Raw genomic sequence first — 18,891 nt, forward strand, 5'->3', positions numbered from 1 at the left:
CACAGTAATAGGTTTGATTGTGTCGAGGGTACTGGGAATCTAAGAGCTGTTTCCTGAGGACTGTCAGTAGGTGAGGGCTTCCCAGGTGGCCCTAGTGGTAAAGAACCTGCCTGTCGATGCAGGAGACATCAGAGACGCTGGTTCAATCCCTGGGTTGGGAAGATCAACCTACTTCAGTATTCTTGCGTGGAGAATCACATGGATAGAGGAGCCTGGCAGGCTACAATTGCAAAGAGTCAGATGTCACTTAGCAACTGAGCACCACCACCGTATTTTACTGGAATTGGTTAGATTACTGTCCTTAGACTGAAGTTGCCAGAGAGTAAGTTCGGTTGTGCTGCAGAGCTGAATGGGTGCGCTACAAATATTGAAGGCAGTGAAAATTGAGATCAAATGCGAGGCAGGGCCATAGGGGAATCAAGAAGATCACAAGATTTCATTTTGTTTATAATCTGAAGGATCTGATTCCGACACTTCCAGGATTCCTCCTGGAAGGGAATAAACATGAGTGAACCACGAAGCGTTGCCCCTCCTTCCCTCAAGCGTTTCACGTATTTCACACTTTCTTCTCGCTTCACCAGTTTTCTTCGGATCTGGGTGGACCTGGATCGGTAACTTTCTCAAGTCTTTTCTGCTCGCATCACTTGTACAGGTTTTTGTCCTCACATGAACTCTGATGGGCCAGAAGGTTTTCTTCAGATTTTAGTCATTTAAAGGAGGCACTTTTACACGAACTTGGTCTGTTTGGAAGCATAAGCGTGGTCTGTTTGGAAGCATAAGCATAAACTTCAAATATGGGTGTTTTCTATATCGAATCCTTCAGGCGTCCTCCTGTTGGCCGCGGGTCAGCTGGGGACTCGGGTCGCTTGGACCCAGGGCGTTTGGCTTGGCCCTCGGCAGCCCCAGGGGAGACCACACGGGCACACAGCCGGCACCCACTGGGCTCCCTGCGCCCGGCCTTCCGCTCCCCAGCCGGGCAGGCGCGCCGCAGACCAGGTGCGCGGTGGCGCCCTCCCTGCCTGGCCAGCAGGGGGCGCGAAGGGCGGAGACGGCAGGCCCGCCGTGTCGCTTCAGCGCTGGGGCCCCGCGCCCAGTCAGCAAACCACCGAGAGGCGAAGACCTCCCATTTTCCTAGAGGGAACACGTGGACATGGAGGGGGGACATCCAGGATGGTGGAGGGGGTGACTAAGGCCGACCCGGAAGCGAAACGGAGGGAACTTCCGTTCTTTGTTCTGTCCCCGGTGTGTGGGTCCGTGACAGTGTCCAACAGGGCCTGTTTGGTGTCCGGTCCCCTAAATCTACCGTCCCTGCCCCCAGGGTGAGTCCGGCCGCCCCCAGGGCTCGAGGTGGGACGGAGGCAGTGATCGCCGGAGAAGGGGTGGTGTCCCTGCCGCCGCGGCCCGCGGGGTCCCCAGGACCACCTGGAGCAGGGTGCCGGGGGGGCGCCGGTGCCAACTCTGCGCACCCCGGCACCCCGGCACCCCGCCCCTCACTGCCGGCCCTGCGTCGGGGGAGGAAAGGGGCTGTGGTTCTGGTTCTGCGACAGCGCCCGGCTCCAGCCTTTCAAAGTTCCAGTATGGCTGGAGAGGCATCCCTCTCTTTAAACGGCCGATGACAGCGACCCTAACTTGGTCCTTCCCGGAGACGTTTTCATATGATGTTAACAGTTATCCGCGCTCCCGGCGGGAGGGAGGGTTTAATCAGCTGGGACCGGACCAGAGAATGAGGGGTTCTAGGAAGCGCAGTTCTTGCGTGGAGAAGCCCAGGGACGGGAGAGCCTGGTGGGCTGCCGTCTCTGGGGTCGCACAGAGTCGGACACGACTGAAGCGACTTAGCAGCAGCAGCAGGAAGCGCAGTTAGAACCATTCAGATGACAGAAGAATCCCCCTGGCGCCCAGTAAATCGAGTCTTTTTCGGAGAGGTGTACAACTGGGTCCCATTTCAGCTGTATTAGGTCCCTGATTTGATTCGCTTTTCAGCTGGGATTGAACACAGACCGGGTGTTTCCTTTCTGAAACTCATGGAGAGGAGAAGCAGGACCCTGAACTTGAAATCTGTGGGGCACTTAGAGGAACTAAACCTATTTATTATCCCCAAGAAGAGAAGTTGTGGAGAGTGGGCATCATCTGGTCTCACCTGTTTGTGGAAAGCCCTGCGGAAGGAGAAGGTTCTATCACACCGGACACTAGGACTCTGAGAGGTGAAAGTCCAAGGGGTAGATTTTTTTTTCAGTTAAGCATCCAAAGCCCTTTCTAATGGCTTACCTGTATGGCAGTGGGAGAGACTCCCTGAAGTAGCTGAGAGTGTCTAGTAGCAAGTTAGCGGCCAGAACCTTAGGAACTTGAGAAGGTGTTTCTTGTCTTGGGTGGGAGGTTGACCTGGAGAACCGTGATTTCCTTCCAGTTCTAAAGGTGCAACACAAATACCAGCTGTGGTCTTAATCAGTATTTATTAGCATAGGTCCTTTGTCTTTTTCTCTTAACTCCAAATATCTAGATTAGAAGTGAAGTTTACATAAACATTTGAAATTCCTTTTTCTTTTTCTTTTCCTTAGTCCTACAGCACTGATAACAACTAAAGTCTGAACTCCCAGGGATTTGAACAGAGGCTGCCAGTTTCCCAATAATTGCTACTCTGGCCTTCTAGAGACTGACTCCAGAGAAGGAAGGAAAGAGTCCAGCAGGTAAAGACTTCTCACTGCCCGGTCATCTTTCCTAGTCCCCAGGAGCACTGCAGGGGGTCACATGGGCAGTGGAGCAGGGGAAGGGCCCTGCCTGGACCTGAAGCTCTAAGGCACAATGGAGGTTTTTCTTTCTGTGAGAAACATTGTTCAGTGATCCAGACACTGGGGACTTGTTCTCAACAGTATGCCTTTGAGCTCCAGCTTTGGTTAACCCAGCTGCGAGGAGGGAGTGCTACTTCTTTCTCTGGAGTCTGAGTCTCTGACTTTCTAAGGAGAGTTTAGACTGAGAGTGGATTTATTGGGAGTGTCTGCTTATAACCAGTCCTGGAGATTGTTAAGTTGGGCAGTAGGAAGAATAAGATGGCTGGCTCTGAGAAAAAGCTGAGGGCCCCAGCTGGGAGGGTGATGATAGCAAGAGGGTGTGTCACCTTGATTGTCAGTGGGCCTGGCTCATGCCTGATGGATTGCTTTCCACCATATCCTGGCACTGTGATGGGCCTTCTATAGCCCCTTGCTGCCCAAAGACTAGAGTTCTCTAAACTCTGAGTGACTCTAGGGGGCCCTGCTCCTTGTATATCTTACGTGAATGCGACAGTCACTCTTGATTTTTCACTCCTTTCAGGAGTACCCTGCAATGTACTTGGCACTCAACAGATGTTTGTTATATGAGTAGATGAATAAAGAGAGGGAGGCGGCCAAAATCCAGGGGTTTTCCCTTAGGTTCTTGCCTAAGTGTCAGGCTGCTCTGGGGACTGCTGCACTCTTCTCAACCCGTTGATTCTTGAGGACAGACTTGTACTTGAGATTCAAATCTTAGTCTAGGTACTAATTTGACATTCACTGTTATTCACTGGAGCAACAGAGAACAGACCTCTTTTGATTGCCATGGCAACCAGGGCGCAGGGAACTTAGTAGGGATAAAAACGCAGCAATAAATGATATTCGGCTTTTTAAAAAGCATTGGTTCTTGCTTCAGGGACTTACATTCTGATCCAAGGAAATCTGTTATGAGAGAAGGGAGATTAAAAAGGCAGGCTGGCTGCTGCTTCTCCGGACAAGGAGATGCAGCACCTAGGACGAGTCTCCCAGAACCTGGCGAATATGCCCACCCACACCCTGTGATGAGACTATACAAGGACCACAGAAAGGCCCAGATCCGTCAATAACATCCCACCATTGACTGAGACTAAAAACGGAAAACTGTCTCAGGGAGAAATGGAGGAAGAATTTATCTTTTTTTTTTTTCTGGCCATGCTGCATGGTTTACAGGATCTCTGTTCCCTGACTAGGAATTGAACCTGGGCCACTGCAGTGAAAGCACTGAATCCTAACCACTGGACCACTGGGGAACTCCCGAATTTATCTTAATAGATCTGAGCTCTCTGTCCTAGTTCTGTGAGACAGGGTTTGTAAAATGAGACAGAGAACTTCTGGAAGTTCTGGAAGTATACTGTAATATCTGTTATTTGGGGGCTATTTCTTGGCCCCTTTTCTTCTAAAGAGAGCATCTACATTTACTATAACAGCTAGAAATGTACCACAGTAAAAAAAATTTTTTTTTCTTTTTGGTAGAAGAAAAATGTTTATGAGGATTAAAAAAAAAATCTGTATATGTTAGTTTATCCATTATTCCAAGTATACTTAAAACTTGATACTTATACATTTTGCAGGCTGTAACACTCTTTTTTCACTGTCCTTCATTTGAGTAATTGCTTAGTATTTAACTTCGTTAATGGCATCATTTGGCACCTGTGTTCTCCATTTTTGTTGTTAGAAATTCCACCCAGTGTGAGTTGGGGAGCCTAAAGTGGGATGTTGTCCAGGAACTTGGGCCTTTGACCCAAAAGACTGGTCCCAGTTACTACATTTCCTCTTGCTGTTTTGGTACTAACTGAAATGCTAGGTCCCCTCTTTCTGTATGCAGGAGGGTTTTTAAAAAATTATCTTTGAACCTTGAACTTTTGCTTCTGCAGTGCTTCCACCTTCTCATAGAAAACCTGCTTCCTGCTGACTCTGAAAATAGGAGACCAGAGATCTGAGCTTCTAGCACGACCCATGGAAACTCAGGCTGATCGAGTATCTCAGGAACCTCAGGCTTTGCTTGAGAGCAGTAAGGAATTTATTCTTTGATTCACTTATTCAGCAGGCGCCCATTGAAATCGCTCATTCACCAGGGGCTGGGCTAACTGCTGGAATCCTGACTGGAGAGAACATAGTCCTAGCCTTTCACTAACTCCCATCCTAGTGGGGGATGCTGACTGAAGCCATTCATTAAGTACAGCTTGATAGGTTTTATAGCTGAGATATTTTTAAGGGCTGTGGGTTCCTCATGCAGCATTTAGAAAACTGTGACAATCACCAAACTGCCATTTTCCAGGCGCTTTGTAACAGCCCTGGTTTGTGCTCTTCTGGAGCATGTGCTTAGGGGAGCTCTGGGGAGTTATTTTGCAGATCACAGGCAAAAAGGGTAGAAGGAAGAGGAAGGGCGTGAAAAGTATTTGTATTTTGTTCTCATAGACTGCCACTAACTTTGGAGCCAGTTTGCGTCCAAGGAAGTATTATTCCCATGCTTATCAGGAAAACGCATTTAAAAACATTTTTATCTGCATGATTCTGCAGAATCTAGTATCTCCAGAGAGTTAGTCTTTCAGGGACCAATATGTTAACTTAAGAATTACAGGAAAAGATACATAATCAAGCACAGAAATGGGAAACGCTTACGGTGTGTAGATTTGATCTGGGGATCGAGAAAATAAGAATCGTGGGCATTATGATTTGCTTCAGAGTTCGAGTGAAGCTAGCTTTCCTCTGGGTAAGAAGTCCAGGAGATTGAGTTGAAATGTGGAGAACGATGGAAGAGACACTAACCGGATAGCTGGTGCCTCCTGGGACAGACCAGAGAGCCAGGGTCAGCAGGGCTGTGGGCGTCTCTGCTCAGGCCGCGAGGCTCACGCTGGCCGTGAGCACCTCTTCCAGGGGCAGAGGGAGTGAACCTAGAGGTGTAGGAGTGGGGGCACTACGTGGGCCTGGACCCAGCAGTTTCCATAACAGGTGGAGCGGCTCAAGTGCAGAGCGGCTCTCACGGACCCTCTCGTCCTCAGCTCTTCCTTCCTCAAAAGGCCCCGCGTTTTCTGACAAGGGCGGTCTGGGGGATGAGATGCTGGCAGCTGCGCTCCTGAAGGCCAAGGCCCAGGTGAGCCGTGCTTTACCCTTCTTTCCCTTCCCGCTGTGCGGAAATCTCTTGTGCAACAACGTCCCGTTCTGTGCTTCCCCTGTCAGGACCGCGGGACTGCCCTGTGGAATCATGGACTCCACTTAGTCTCAGCCTCTCCTCTGTCTTCCTCCACCCTGACCGCCATTCCCACTTCCCAAATATTAGGAAGTGTTATTCAACCCCATCCCGAATTAGCTTTTGGCTCTACCAGCCTCATCCCTGAACCAGAAATTGCACACGAGAATGTGTCGTTTCAGGAGCTGGTGACCTTTGAGGATGTGGCTGTGTACTTCATCCGGAAGGAGTGGAAGCGTTTGGAGCCTGCCCAGAGGGACCTCTACAGGGACGTGATGCTGGAGAATTACGGCAACGTGTTCTCGCTGGGTAGGAATGATGCTTCCTCAGTGAGACTCCCTTTTGGCCTTCCTTGGCTTCCTCCTTTGCTAGTAACAGTTGAGTCACTGAAAATCATTATCTAAGGACTGACTTCGTCTCAGAAAGTTCTGACAACAATGATAGTGACTCCCATTTGCAGTTTGTAGCTCCTTAAGAGTGTTTACAGATGGTCTTTCCTTCAGCCCTCACAATGTTGCAGCTGTTGAGGCAGCCAGAATTATCCTCATTTTATAGGTGAGGAAAGAGAGCTCAGAAGTCTTAAATGCTTTGCATACATTCATATTGCTAGTGACTGGCTGGACCCGAGCCCTGGCCTTTAAACTCTCAATCTGTTACTTTTTCTCATGTTATTCTTAGGACTTAACATTAATATATAACCTAGAGATTTTCTCAAAAGATTCACACATTGGGATCCCTGAACATGTGAGGCACTGCTCTGTGCCCAAGTGAAGATTCTGGAACTCTGTCAGGCTCTTCCCCTTCTCTGTTGGACTTCCTCTAGGGACCTGTTGCTTTGTGGATGGACCTCGGGTAACTGCTGCCCTTGTAGAAATTTCACCTTGTGTCAGGGAGCAGTTAGCTTCTTAACCTTTAAACCTGTGGACTGTTCCTTCCTTCCCCCTCACCCACTGTCAGGACGTTTTCCTGGGCAAGGCCAGGGTCTTCCCTGCTCCCACGTGAGGCCTCCCCCTGTGTGTCTTCTCTGTCCCCTGCAGGTCCTGGGTCTGGGATTGAGCTCTGGGCCGTTTGGTATGAACAGGATAAACCTTGTCCTGTCTTTCCCCATGAGCAGGATTCCCTTTTCTGAATTTTGACGTGATCTCTGGGCTGGAGTGAGAGGAATTGCTGAGGGGCCTGGATTGGAAGGGAACTGAGAGCAGAGAGGTCCTGAGAGGCACCTGTTCGGGTGAGGGAGGAACAGCTCTTTCTGTCCCTAATGCTCACTGCCCTGCCTTGACTCCTTCAGTTACTGACAGACTAAACATGCTAACCATCTGGACCCCTTCCACTTGTCCTCTATGCCTGAAGTTCCCTTAGAAACCCTAGAGCGCTGAGAATGGCAAAGTCAAACATAGAAACTGTTTACAAATCCGCTCAGTTAGCACAGTGTTCTAGGCCCAGGGCTGGAGGTGGACTGACCTTTGTCTCTTGCCTGTTCCCATGGACTTGGTGAAGGTGACACGACTGCGGACCAGAGTGTCCTGTTTCCCTGGGGCTGCAGGGCTGCACCCTTGTTGTGGCTTCCTGATCTGCTGCTGCTTCTCCACACCTGGCTGTGTCTTCCTGTGGGAGACAGACTGGTCCGTGTTGTGTTTCTTGTACCCACTCCCCTTCATCCTCTCACTGGCCCGGCTGTCACCATCTCCCAGTTTATCTTGAGCCTCTGACCTCTAGGACTTTGTCTCTTCATTAAACAGTTTGTCCTGCCTCTCCTATTTTTTGGTTCCCTACCTCTGCCTGATCCAGTTTTCTCTTCACTTCCAGCTTATTTCTTGATTTTCCTTCTTTTCTCCTTCCGTTTCTTTGGCCCAGTTCTCTTATTCTGCATCAGCTGCACATAGCCTGGGCAGGCCTTTTTGCACATTGATAAGTGGCATGTGCTTTTAGCCTGTGAACATGATGTGATGAGCCTGTCTCTGGTTTTGCCTTTTTTTCCACAAGGAACAAGTGATATTTGTGTTCTATATTGTGCCAGATGGTGAGACCAGAACTGAGCCTGATTCTGAAATTTCTGAAGATGGAGGATCACACGGGGTGCTGTTGGGAAGATTCCAGAAGGATATTTCTCAGGGTCTTAAGTTTGAAGAAGCCTATGAACAAGAAGTCAGTCTGAAGAGGCAGCTGGGGAGCTCCTCTGGAGAGAGACTGAATAGGAAGATGCAGGAGTTTGGTCAGGTGGCAGCTGAGGAGCAGCGAGCCCCCACAGGAGGGAGAAGTGAGAAGTGCGGCGATCTGAGGGACAGCTTCACGGTGGGCGCCAACCTCATTTCCCATCAGAGACTCCCTGTGGGGGACAGGCCCCATAAATGTGATGAATGTAGCAAGAGCTTTAATCGAACTTCAGACCTTATTCAGCATCAGAGAATCCACACCGGGGAGAAACCCTATGAATGTAGCGAGTGTGGGAAGGCCTTCAGCCAGAGCTCACACCTTATTCAGCATCAGAGGATCCACACTGGGGAGAAACCTTACGAGTGCAATGACTGCGGGAAGACCTTCAGCTGCAGCTCAGCTCTCATTCTCCACCGGAGGATCCACACGGGAGAGAAGCCCTATGAATGTAACGAGTGCGGGAAAACCTTCAGCTGGAGCTCCACCCTCACTCACCACCAGAGGATCCACACTGGAGAGAAACCATACGCTTGTAACGAATGTGGGAAAGCCTTCAGCAGGAGCTCCACCCTCATTCACCACCAGAGGATCCACACTGGAGAGAAGCCCTATGAATGTAACGAGTGTGGGAAGGCCTTCAGCCAGAGCTCACACCTCTATCAGCACCAGAGGATCCACACTGGAGAGAAGCCCTATGAATGTATGGAATGTGGAGGGAAGTTTACCTATAGCTCAGGCCTTATTCAGCATCAAAGAATCCACACTGGGGAGAATCCCTATGAATGTAGTGAGTGTGGGAAAGCCTTTAGGTACAGCTCCGCTCTGGTTCGCCACCAGAGAATTCACACTGGAGAGAAGCCTTTGAATGTAATGGGAGTGAGTAAAAGTTCCCTCCAAGTTACTGCTGAAGTAAATATCAGAGAATCTACGTGAAAGAGAGCCACACGCCGGTTTTCCTCACTTTCTGAGTCTCCAGAGCTCCTGCCTTACTACCTGAGTATGAACTTAGGATGTGTCCCTTCCAACTCCAGCCTTTCACCTTAGAGAACGGGGCCTGTTGGGCAAATCATCCTGGCCCAGTGATTAGCAACCTAGTCATTTTTCCCAGGAATGATTCCAGCCTTGAAGAATTAGGCTGCCAGCAATGGACAGAGCGCTGGGAGCAGAGGAATCTCTGGGACCAGTCTCCTTCCATTTGGGGGGGAAGTTTGCACTAGATCATTTTTCTCACACCAGAAGAGCCTTTCCACAGTGGGGATGGAAGCACAGTAGGAATAAAATTCCAGGGGTTCCTCTAGTTGGAGTTGGCATAGTCAGCACAGAAGAAAGTGGAAAGAACGTTCTGGGTTGCGTTTCGTGCTAGAAAGGGGAAATGGAGGCTGCATTTCAAAGCCACTGCTTCTAATCCAGCTTTAAATTTTGATGAGGAATTTCTTCCTTTTGATAAGGAATGTGCTATTTTGTTTCCTGACTTCATTAGTTATGGAAATCTGGTGCTGAGGGATTTGTTATTTCGTTGGGCAGGTGTGGGGGAACACTGAGAGAGGTTTTCTGTAGTGACCGTGTATCCTCCAAGGCTCTTGGAGCAGCAAGACCAAACCTCCACGCGTTTGGTGAAGAACTCGCTCATCCCTTTTATGACAGGACCAGTTGCAAAGCCCAGCTCCTCCTTGAGCATAACCTGAGGGGAAGGATCCAAAGCCCTTAGCACTGGCCTCCATTTTCCTTCCCTCCTCTCCTCCTCTTCCTCCGGCCACTCCTGTGATGGAAAGTGATTTAAGCTAAACCCCTAGCTACCAAGGATGCTTTTAAGGAGCTCGCTCAGCCAGCTTGCCCTGCTTTCTGAGACCTATGACCTCTGGCCCCAGCCGCTAGACCTCTCCCGACCTCACCTCTGACATCAGCAGCCAAGTGTGAATGCAGAGAGCAAAGCCCCAAGGAGGAAGCTCGGGCCTGAGCATAGCGGAGGGCTCCTTGCTGGGTTAGGATGAGCTCCCCAAGTTTTCCCAGCAGAAGGGATGACTTTCCTTCTGTTTTCCCAGTCCTGCTCATCTGTAGCATAAATGAAATGCACTATTAAACAGAATAGTTTTTCAGAAGGATGGCTTGAGTGTGTCTTTGTGCAGGGGCCAAATTTATTTCAGTTTAAGCAAACATTAGTGACTATGAATGGAATCTTTAAAAATTAATCTTTAAAACTTTTTACAAATGACCATTTATTTCTCCTCTAATCTCAAACCTGGAACCTCCCTCCCTTGACCCCAGCCTGTCCTCTGCACACGGCATACTTCACGCCACACACGGGCAGTCTCATTCACATGGCCGCTTACACGCTCAACGCCTGCCTTTAGGGTTTTACGTGCTGCATGTCCTTTTCTGTGGTGCAGTACTCAGCACCAGCAACCAGGACTGGAAAGGCGCTTCTGAATGTGGGGCCCTTGACAGGAGCCTCATTAGATGCTGGGTCACAATGGACATAGCGAGGAAGTTCCCTGGAGGTCCAGTGTTGGGACTCGGTTCTCTTACTGTCTGGGTGCAAGGTTCAATCCCTGGTTGGGGAACTAAGATCCTGCAAGCCATACCACACAGCCCAAAACAAAACAATAGGCACATTGAGATTTCTTGGTTTGGCTCTTGGCAGGGGGTGGGGGGTTATAGTCATGAAGAAGGCTGAGATGGAGAAGATGAGGAAATGTCTGGAACTCTAGCCTCTGAAAAATTCTGGATCATATACTGTGATTGGCCATCTAATATGTTTTAAATTGTTTAAACTCACCATTTTTGGCTCTTTGACACCCGCCACAGACGAGGCTAACTGTTTCTCCAAGTGCAGACCGTGAACCATCACAGCAGGGTCACTAGGCTACTTGCTAGTCACACAGGTGTCGGAGTTCGAGTCAGACCCATGAAGTATAATTCCTGAGGGTAGAGCTCCTAAACATTTACATTGAGAAGAACTGGTCGTGAAATGGAGAACATTTCTAGGAGCTAAACGTTGAGCGGGGCCTTACTAGGCTCTGTGTGGTAAAGGAGAGGAAGTGGCAGGCAGGAGGTGCCTGGCTCCTCACGTGCAGCTGCAGTTGTGAAGCTCTGGGAGAGACTGAGCACGTGGAGCTGCTGGGTGATGGCCCATCACTGCATGGCGGGGGGGGTTGGGGGGTGGCTCAGTCCCTTCTCTGCCCCAGCGCTGACCGCCTCCACTCCAAAAAGACCATGACCGTCACTCCTCAGAACTTCTCAGGGGGACCTGAGACTCAGCAGGGCCACTGCCTGAAAAATACATTAAAAAAAACCCCTTTGAAATAGCTATAACATCTGATTCGCCTGAGTGTTGTGATGATGCATCCCTTTCTCTCCTGATTGCTCTTTTCCGTCCCTAACTGCATTCCTCACTGTTCAGTCACGGTATCAGTGGTCTCTTTCTGTGCCTATGCTGTTACCCTGGGAACCCATTTACTCCGATGAGCTCAATTATTACCTTCAATTAATTTTTACATCTGCACACGTGGTCCTGATCTCTCCCAACCTCCAGTCTCTGGTCTCATCAAACGGGGGCATTTACATTTGGGCCTTTTAAAAGTTTCCAATTGTTTCTTTCAAACCAGATACATTCCCCGCCCCCCCCCACCCCCCCCATAAACTGGCCCCTCTCAGAATTTCTATAAACCGCTCAAGGTCAAAACATCTGAGGTGGTGGTCCAGTGGTTAAGAATCCGTCTGCCAATGCAGGGGACACAGGTTCAATCCCTGGGAACTAAGATACCACATGCCACAGGGAAACGGCCTCTGCTCTCCAATTACTGAGCCCTCTCCCTACAGCCCGTGCTCTGCAACAAAAGAAACCACCTCCCTGAGAAGCCTGTGCGCCAGGAAGCTAGAGAGCAGCCCATGCTCACCTCAATGAAAGCCTCGGAGCAGCAACAGAGACCCAGTGCAGCCAAAAAATAAATAATTTAAAAGATTAATTATTCTCATCCTCCTACATCTGACCAGCATCAAGTCCTGAGGGGGAAAGATGGATTGCTGTCACAGGGGAAGGTTTCAGAATTGAGGTCATGGAGGCGGGGGGATTTCCAAGTGAAGGTCATAATAGAAGCAGACCCATGGCACATACTCTTCCCGACCCTTTCCCAAGTGGTTTTTGTATGGCCACGTGGGGATTTATAGTGAAGGAGCAGGGAGGGGGTCAGTGGATGGGAACTTTCTAAGGGGAAGCTTTAGGGGTCAGAGGGGTTTGGCTAAACTGACTCAGGATTCTTCTGGAGAAAGGGCAGGGTGGTTGGACATCTCCCTAGGGGGTTGGTGCAGGATGACTAGATATTAAGGGGGTTCAGACGTGAAGGGCAGGGGACTCACTAAAACTAGATTTTACAAGGAAGAGCACAGAGGGGCCTAAGAAAAGGTTTGGAAGCCAAAGGTTTGCTCAAGCAAAAAGTCTGTCGCATCGAGTAGCAGGATGAATGAGTCCCAAACACACCCCATGTTCGATCCCCCTGCATTCTGCTCCAGGTCCCTACCTCCAGCCAATGACAATTAGAATCCAGGAGGGCCTTGGAAAGCATCTTCAACCTCCGCTCAGTGCAGACACTTGGGGCAGTATCCCTCGGCAGATGGCTCTCTCCACGGTGCTGTGTGCAGGGATGGGAGGCTGGTTGTTGCCCCAGGCAAAATCGCTGGACGTTAAGTTGTGCTGAGTGCCACCCCCTCGTGCGCTCCTGCCTCCCACCCTTAGCTCTGCCTTCTCACCTGTGAGTGATTCGCAGGGATATTATCAGTCATAAAAATAGCACAGCAAATTTATCCCTGATGCCTCCTGCCCACTCTAAGTTACACCTGTCCTTTGAGCTCCAACTGAAATAACTCTGAGAGAGAATATTCTGTCTTCAGTTCCAAGTAGGGGAAAAGCCTGGTTTTACCCGAACATGGCAGTTGCCAGCAGTGTGAACAACAGGGTGGTGATGGAAAAGAACAGCTTAGCAAACTGTTCCTCTTTGATTAAAAGATTGTCTTTATTTTATTTATTTTTTTAAAGATTGTCTTTAAAATCTCCCCAAAGATTTCTTTTTTCTTCTTCAAGGAAATCAAACCAGTCCATCCTAAAGGAAATCAACCCTGAACATTCACTGCAAGGACTGATGCTAAAGCTGAAGCTCCAATACTTTGGCCACCCAGTGTGAAGAACTGACTCATTGGAAAAGACTCTGATGCTGGGGAAGACTGAAAGCAAAAGAAGAGGGCAGCAAAGGATGAGATAGTTAGATAGTATCACTGACTGGATGGACATGAATTTGAGCACACTCTGGGTGACAGTGAAGGACAGGGAAGCCTGGTGTGCTGCAGTCCACGGGGTCACAAAGAGTCAGACATGATTTAGCGACTGAACAACAAATTGTTCATAGAGTTTAAAGGGTTTTTCCACTTAAATAAAAGCAGTCAGGTGCATTATTTAAAATATATCAATAATGAAAAACTGAAGGGTTTTTTTAGTGAATAAAAATTCCCATGGACTACCATCTACACACACAGATAAATATGGTCACCAGTGTGGTTTCTTGGGAATGACAGAGGGTTCTCAGCACCTTCCTCCACAAACATGGCTTCCCTCGTGGATCCCTTGCTTTGGCTGCTGACGACAACCTCCCTGTCAAGCCCCAGACCTGGGCGTCGTTCTGGCTGCGCTACTTTTCCTCCCCACATCCTCTCCCTCCACGTCTCCAGCCCATCCTATATGGCCCATTCCGGAGGCTTCCGCAGCGGCTGGCTTTCACTTGTTCCGGACTTTGGCACCAGCCTTAGCAGCAGGTCTCTTTGCTCCCAAAGTCTCCTCCAGCCCATTGGTCCTGCCTGTGCCGGAGTCATCTCTCCTAAACGCTGATTGGATGATGGCACTTCCAAGCCGTCCAGGGCCCCCTTCTCATCCCCCAGGTCAGAGTCTAAATTCTTCTTGTCGACACAGGACTTCTCACTTCCCGGCCCTACCCACTCTCCCGACCCTCCTCCCCTCCAGCACACGGGGGCAATGCAGAACGGCAGTGACAGCGCCTGGATGTCACTTAATGCCTTGTGCCTTTGGACATGCTAATTGCCCTTCCCTTCATCCACCTAACAAGCGTAGATGGACGTTCCATCCACCTAATTCGTCTCTGCAAACCTCCTCCTCCGTAGCCTTCCCCTAGTCTGTGGAGCCTTCCCAGGGCCTGGGGGACGCCACCTTCCGGCCCCACCAGGTCCACCTTTTCCTCCAGCTGCCTCTGCACCTTGTACCCACGCTCGATTTTGCTCTTCCTCCTCTTCATTTGTTCATACCTCTGTCTCCTTCACTCGAGTGGGGGGGGGGTTTCCCTACATTTTCACACATTTCTACCACAAATAAGTATGGCATTCATAATCAGAAGAAAAACATACATCAAGAAAAAGGGAAAATAAAGGTAGTAGGGAGTACCAGCCGTGGTGCACATGCTGTGTATCAGGAATTGTTCTAAGCGCTTTACCTGATAACTCATTTAATCTTTGTAGCCAGCCTGCGAGGTGGGTACTATTATTGCCCTGTTTTTATTCCCTTTTCTTCAGGAAAGAAGAAAGGAAGGAGAGGAGGGAGGGGAGTTCTCCAGGCACAATAGACTGGACGGAGCAAGGAGACTCAGAGGCACTCATCACAGTCTCCCCAGATCTCTTGCCACTGATCCTTGAAGCTCTTCAGCAGCTCAGTGAGTGCCGTGGGGGATATGGTGATGAACTACCCACTGCACGAAGGGGACGCCAGCCTAATGGGAGCCAGAGACCCCAGGAGAGGTCGGTAACCATCATGACAGGGTATCTTTACTGACCATCTATGCACCAGCATGAACAGGAAAGTCAGCATTATCTTCACACGATCATATGTGCTGTTAGTCATATTAACACCCCTCTTTTTATGGATGAGAACCCGATACACAATAGAGACAGTAAGCAGTGGAACAAGGGTTCAAACCCAGGCAGTCTGGCTCTGGAGCTTGGGCTCTTAATTACACCGCGGTGTTGACTCTGCAAATGAAATGGGGAGTCACAGGAGGCCAGCTGGTGTTGCCCGAAGACAGGGCATGTGGTCGACACAAAAAAGCTTCAGTGAGCAAATGGCATTAAAGCTGAATTGAGAACAGGGACCAGTAATACAGGCAACTGTTCCTTTTCTAGAAACAAGGGTGTGATTTCTCCTTCCCTCAAGACTCCATCATGTCCTCCTGGATACCACCCCAGACCATCTCGACATCACAGTCACCGTCACCATCATGCCCACGTGCAGGACCTTCTGTGCTGTGTGTCGTTCTGTGTGGTACAACACTTAGGCTGGGGGCAGGAGGACATCAAGACAAAACCGTCCACAACTGTGAAATACCACCGCCACCCTCTTCCCTCCTGGTCTGCCTTATCACAGTGTGGACTCCAGACGAAAAGTTCCAATGAAAAGGAAGTTCAGAGGGTCTCTTTTGCAGGAAGAGGCTGATGCAGACTCATGGAGTAGCAAGTGACCAAAAAAAAAAAAAAAAATTGCTCATAAAGCTACTTATGTTACCTGTCTTGTATCCTGAATTAAACATAGAAGTTCTCAGTAATTCATATCTGCTCTAATTACACCATAGATACACCGAACTTCACCAGCTGAATGATCCTCTGGGGTAACCGCACCCCCTTTTCTTTACGTCTCACACCTGTTCGGGAACTGTCACTCTGTCCTGTCAGATTTCACCACTGACTCCACAACCCACCATCAGAGGACTCTCCGCTCACCAGTCTCCCCAGGACCCCCAGCCCCTCCCTCATGTGCTTGCCACTTACTTCCACCACTGTGTCTTTGCTGGTACCGTTCTGTTTGCAGAATCCTGCCCTTCTTTCCAGGTTGCTGAATTCCCAGTATGTTCACAACTGGGGGAAAGCACTCCAAGCCCAAGGACAGCAGATGCAAAGGGCTCTTGCAGAGGGCTGTGTTTGCTACATTCTCAGACTAGTGAGGGGCGCTGCCATCTATGAAGGGTTGTGCTCTGAAAGTCGACCCTCAGATGGGAGGGGGTTTTCTCACACAGAATTCTTGATCCTCGATTCCAGTTGAAATGGACAGAAAATTTTCCTAGATACTACATGCAAGGATTAACTGCTCGTGTGAATCTTGCCTTTTCACATCTGAGTCCCTGGCCCAGTGCATCTTCCAAGCAGCAGCCTACAGGGCATCCACTGGTCTCCACAGCGTGAATCCTTCATTGCTCCACCAAGGCTGGCCACTTGGCAAAAGCCTTTGCTTGAGCTTGTGTTGTTTTAAAAACAACTTTATTGAGATGTAATTCATCGCCATATCCAGCAGTCTTTAGTATCCAGAGTGTGTAACCAGTCATCACAATTTGACATATCATCCTAAAAAGAAACCCCGCACCCTTTAACAGTCACTCCTCACTTTCCCCCAACTCCCCCAGCCCTAGACAACTACCAGTCTACTTTCTGTCTCCATGGATTTGCCTCTTCTAGACGTTTCATGTTAACTGGTATCATAGTCATACAATATGTGGCTTTTCTTTTCTAAGCTTCTTAGTATAATGACGTCATTTCACCTATGGATGTTGCAGTGTGGAATCTATACATCATCTTTTTATGGCTAAATAATATTCTATTCTATGGATAATCCCATTTTGTTTATTCTTTCACCCACTGATGGAAACATTTGGGATTTTTCTTCTTTTTGGCTATTATGAATAATGTTGCTTTGAACATTTGGGTACAAGTTTTTGTGTGGATGTGTTTTCAATTCTCTTGGGTACGTGTATAGGGTAGGAATTTCAGTCAAATGCTGTATTTAATGAGGAAATGCCAGACTGGCTTCCAAAGTGGTTGTCACATTTTACACTCTCACTGCCAGGATATGAGCTTCTGACTTCTCTACATCCTCAACACTTGAGGTTATCTTTTTTATTACAGCCATCCTAGTGGGTATGATGTGGTTTCACTGTGGTTTTGATTTGCCTTTTTCTCATGGCTATCTTGAGCACCTTTCCTTTCCATAAACTTACTGTCCACAGGTTTATCTTTTTCCTTTGCCTGTCTTCAACTGGTTGTCTTTTTATTACTCAGATGTTAATATATTCAATATAAAGGTGCCTTATCACATATACATGATTTGCAAAAATGTTCTATCATTCTGTGGGTGGTCCTTTCACTTTCTTGACAGAGTCCTTTAAAGCACTTTGATGATGTCCTGTTTCTCTTTCTCCTTTGCTCCCTTATGCTCTTGGAGTAGGTTGGACAGAGAAATGGAGGCTTTGCTGCTCACACATAATGGGGGTAGGACTGCCAGATAAAATGCCCAGATACTGTAACCCTAATTTCAGACTTTGAACAGTTTTTCCAGTATAAGAAGTATGTTCAAAGTATACTGTTTACCTGGAATCCAAATGTGCTTTTATTTGCTAAACCTGGCAGCCCAGCCAGGGGTCCTGTGTCTGTGTGCATATGTATGTGTGCCTGCGTGACATACGAGGTGACGCTCACAAGCATCTTCAAACCAAGCCGGCTTCACAGTCCCCGGGATAGTGACCTTCCCAGCCCAGCAGGGGTCCTCAGCCGCACTGCTCTGGGGCTGAGCAGAGCTCCGGTAAACCAGTGGTCTTCCCCCATCTCTGAAGGTCCCCAGCAGACCTGAGCACTGGTTGCCAACATTAGCATCAGCTCAATACTGCATCCGGTACTGACTTTCCTTCCTCTCTCTCCTTGCTTCCTTACTCCTGCTTCCTCTAATCCCCTAAATAAACTCTCTGCCCCCAGGTTCTTGTCCTAGGCTCTGTTTTAGGGGAAATCCAAACTCTGACAGTTGGTACTGGAAGTGGCCCTAGAAAGTGAGTCCTCAGAATGGGATTCTGGAACAGGTGTTTTTGTTTTTTTTTGTTTTTTTAAAAAGGAGACTGGTGATAAACTCAATGGTGGTTGGTTCTGTGACCTGCACGTTACTGGGACAGGAGCAGTTATAAGGGCTGCAGAGTTTCCTTCTCTCAAGCTTTGAAGAAAGAAAACAGCAGACTCGGGTCAGTCAACTATTTATTGAGGGCACAAAGTCCTCCAGGTAGAGTTTAAGGGTGCACCTTCTGCAGTGAAGGCAGGCTGCTCTGAAAATCAGGTGCAGGATTTAGTTGTAAGGGTGGCAGAGCTGCAAAGGTGGCTAAATGAAAAGCCTCACCTAGTTACTGAGGCCAAGATTCCAGGCCCTGATTGGGGTCCTGGTATCTGAGACATTTCAGTAGCAATGCTTTATCACCTGGAATCCTAAATTCCCGAGCCCTCTGGCCTAACAAAAGCACCTCTCTTCCCCCTTGAGAAGAGAGCAGAAGAGCCTCATTTTGCCTGAAGACCATGCAAAGATCCCACCTGACTCAGGTGCCTCTCAAGATTAAAGCCTGTTCTCCTTAAAATCTGTCCCCACCTTTCCCCATACACAGACTGCAATACTGTGACTTATGACAAAATATGAGTGTAGTCACTAGACAATCTGAGCAGGCCCGTAAGTCATAAGGCATGTAAGCAGGAGACCCACACACCCCCGTCCTTTACCTTTGTTGAACTGATGTCTCTCTGCTCACACCTATGGCTTCATTTCCCTTTGATGTGGTGGAAGAAACAAGCAGGGTTTCTGTCTCACAGAGGGTTCAGCTCAGTACTTTGATGTGTGAACCAAAAATGTGATGATTCACAAGGCCCTGCTCAGGAGTGGCTCTGAAGGCCAGAGAGGGAGAACTGGTGGGCAGAGCT

General features: G+C 48.8%; 1 protein-coding gene and 1 long non-coding RNA gene across 8 annotated transcripts; one reads left to right on the plus strand and one right to left on the minus strand.

Moving 5' to 3' along the window:
• ZNF3 (zinc finger protein 3) lies at positions 1,207 to 10,226 on the plus strand. Of its 7 annotated transcripts, none has more exons than XM_018039896.1 (7): positions 1,207 to 1,319; positions 1,981 to 2,201; positions 2,556 to 2,684; positions 4,658 to 4,794; positions 5,786 to 5,877; positions 6,156 to 6,282; positions 7,991 to 10,226. In XM_018039896.1, the coding sequence occupies exons 4-7, from the start codon at positions 4,740 to 4,742 to the stop codon at positions 9,058 to 9,060; spliced, it is 1,344 nt and encodes a 447-aa protein (XP_017895385.1). In that variant the 5' UTR covers positions 1,207 to 1,319; positions 1,981 to 2,201; positions 2,556 to 2,684; positions 4,658 to 4,739; the 3' UTR covers positions 9,061 to 10,226. The 7 variants fall into 7 exon arrangements, with proteins under 7 accessions (XP_017895385.1, XP_013830141.2, XP_013830142.2 ...); XM_013974687.2 differs by having other exon boundaries at positions 2,100 to 2,201; XM_013974688.2 differs by having other exon boundaries at positions 2,103 to 2,201.
• On the minus strand, positions 10,165 to 12,059 carry LOC108633848. The gene is made up of 2 exons (XR_001917198.1): positions 12,024 to 12,059; positions 10,165 to 11,397 (listed from the first exon to the last, which is right to left on the minus strand). It is a non-coding gene; the product is annotated as an uncharacterized LOC108633848 (long non-coding RNA).

The sequence above is a fragment of the Capra hircus genome, chromosome 25 (genome assembly GCF_001704415.2).
Source record: "Capra hircus breed San Clemente chromosome 25, ASM170441v1, whole genome shotgun sequence".
In the NCBI taxonomy this organism is placed as follows: domain Eukaryota; kingdom Metazoa; phylum Chordata; class Mammalia; order Artiodactyla; family Bovidae; genus Capra; species Capra hircus.

Bases quoted from the DNA above. Each gene is read 5' to 3' on its own strand.
- ZNF3 (XM_018039896.1), top strand. From the start codon at position 4,740: ATGGAAACTCAGGCTGATCGAGTATCTCAGGAACCTCAGGCTTTGCTT. The intron at 4,795-5,785 runs GTAAGGAATTTA...TCTCGTCCTCAG, and splicing joins TCAGGCTTTGCTTGAGAGCA to CTCTTCCTTCCTCAAAAGGC. The intron at 5,878-6,155 runs GTGAGCCGTGCT...GTGTCGTTTCAG, and splicing joins TCCTGAAGGCCAAGGCCCAG to GAGCTGGTGACCTTTGAGGA.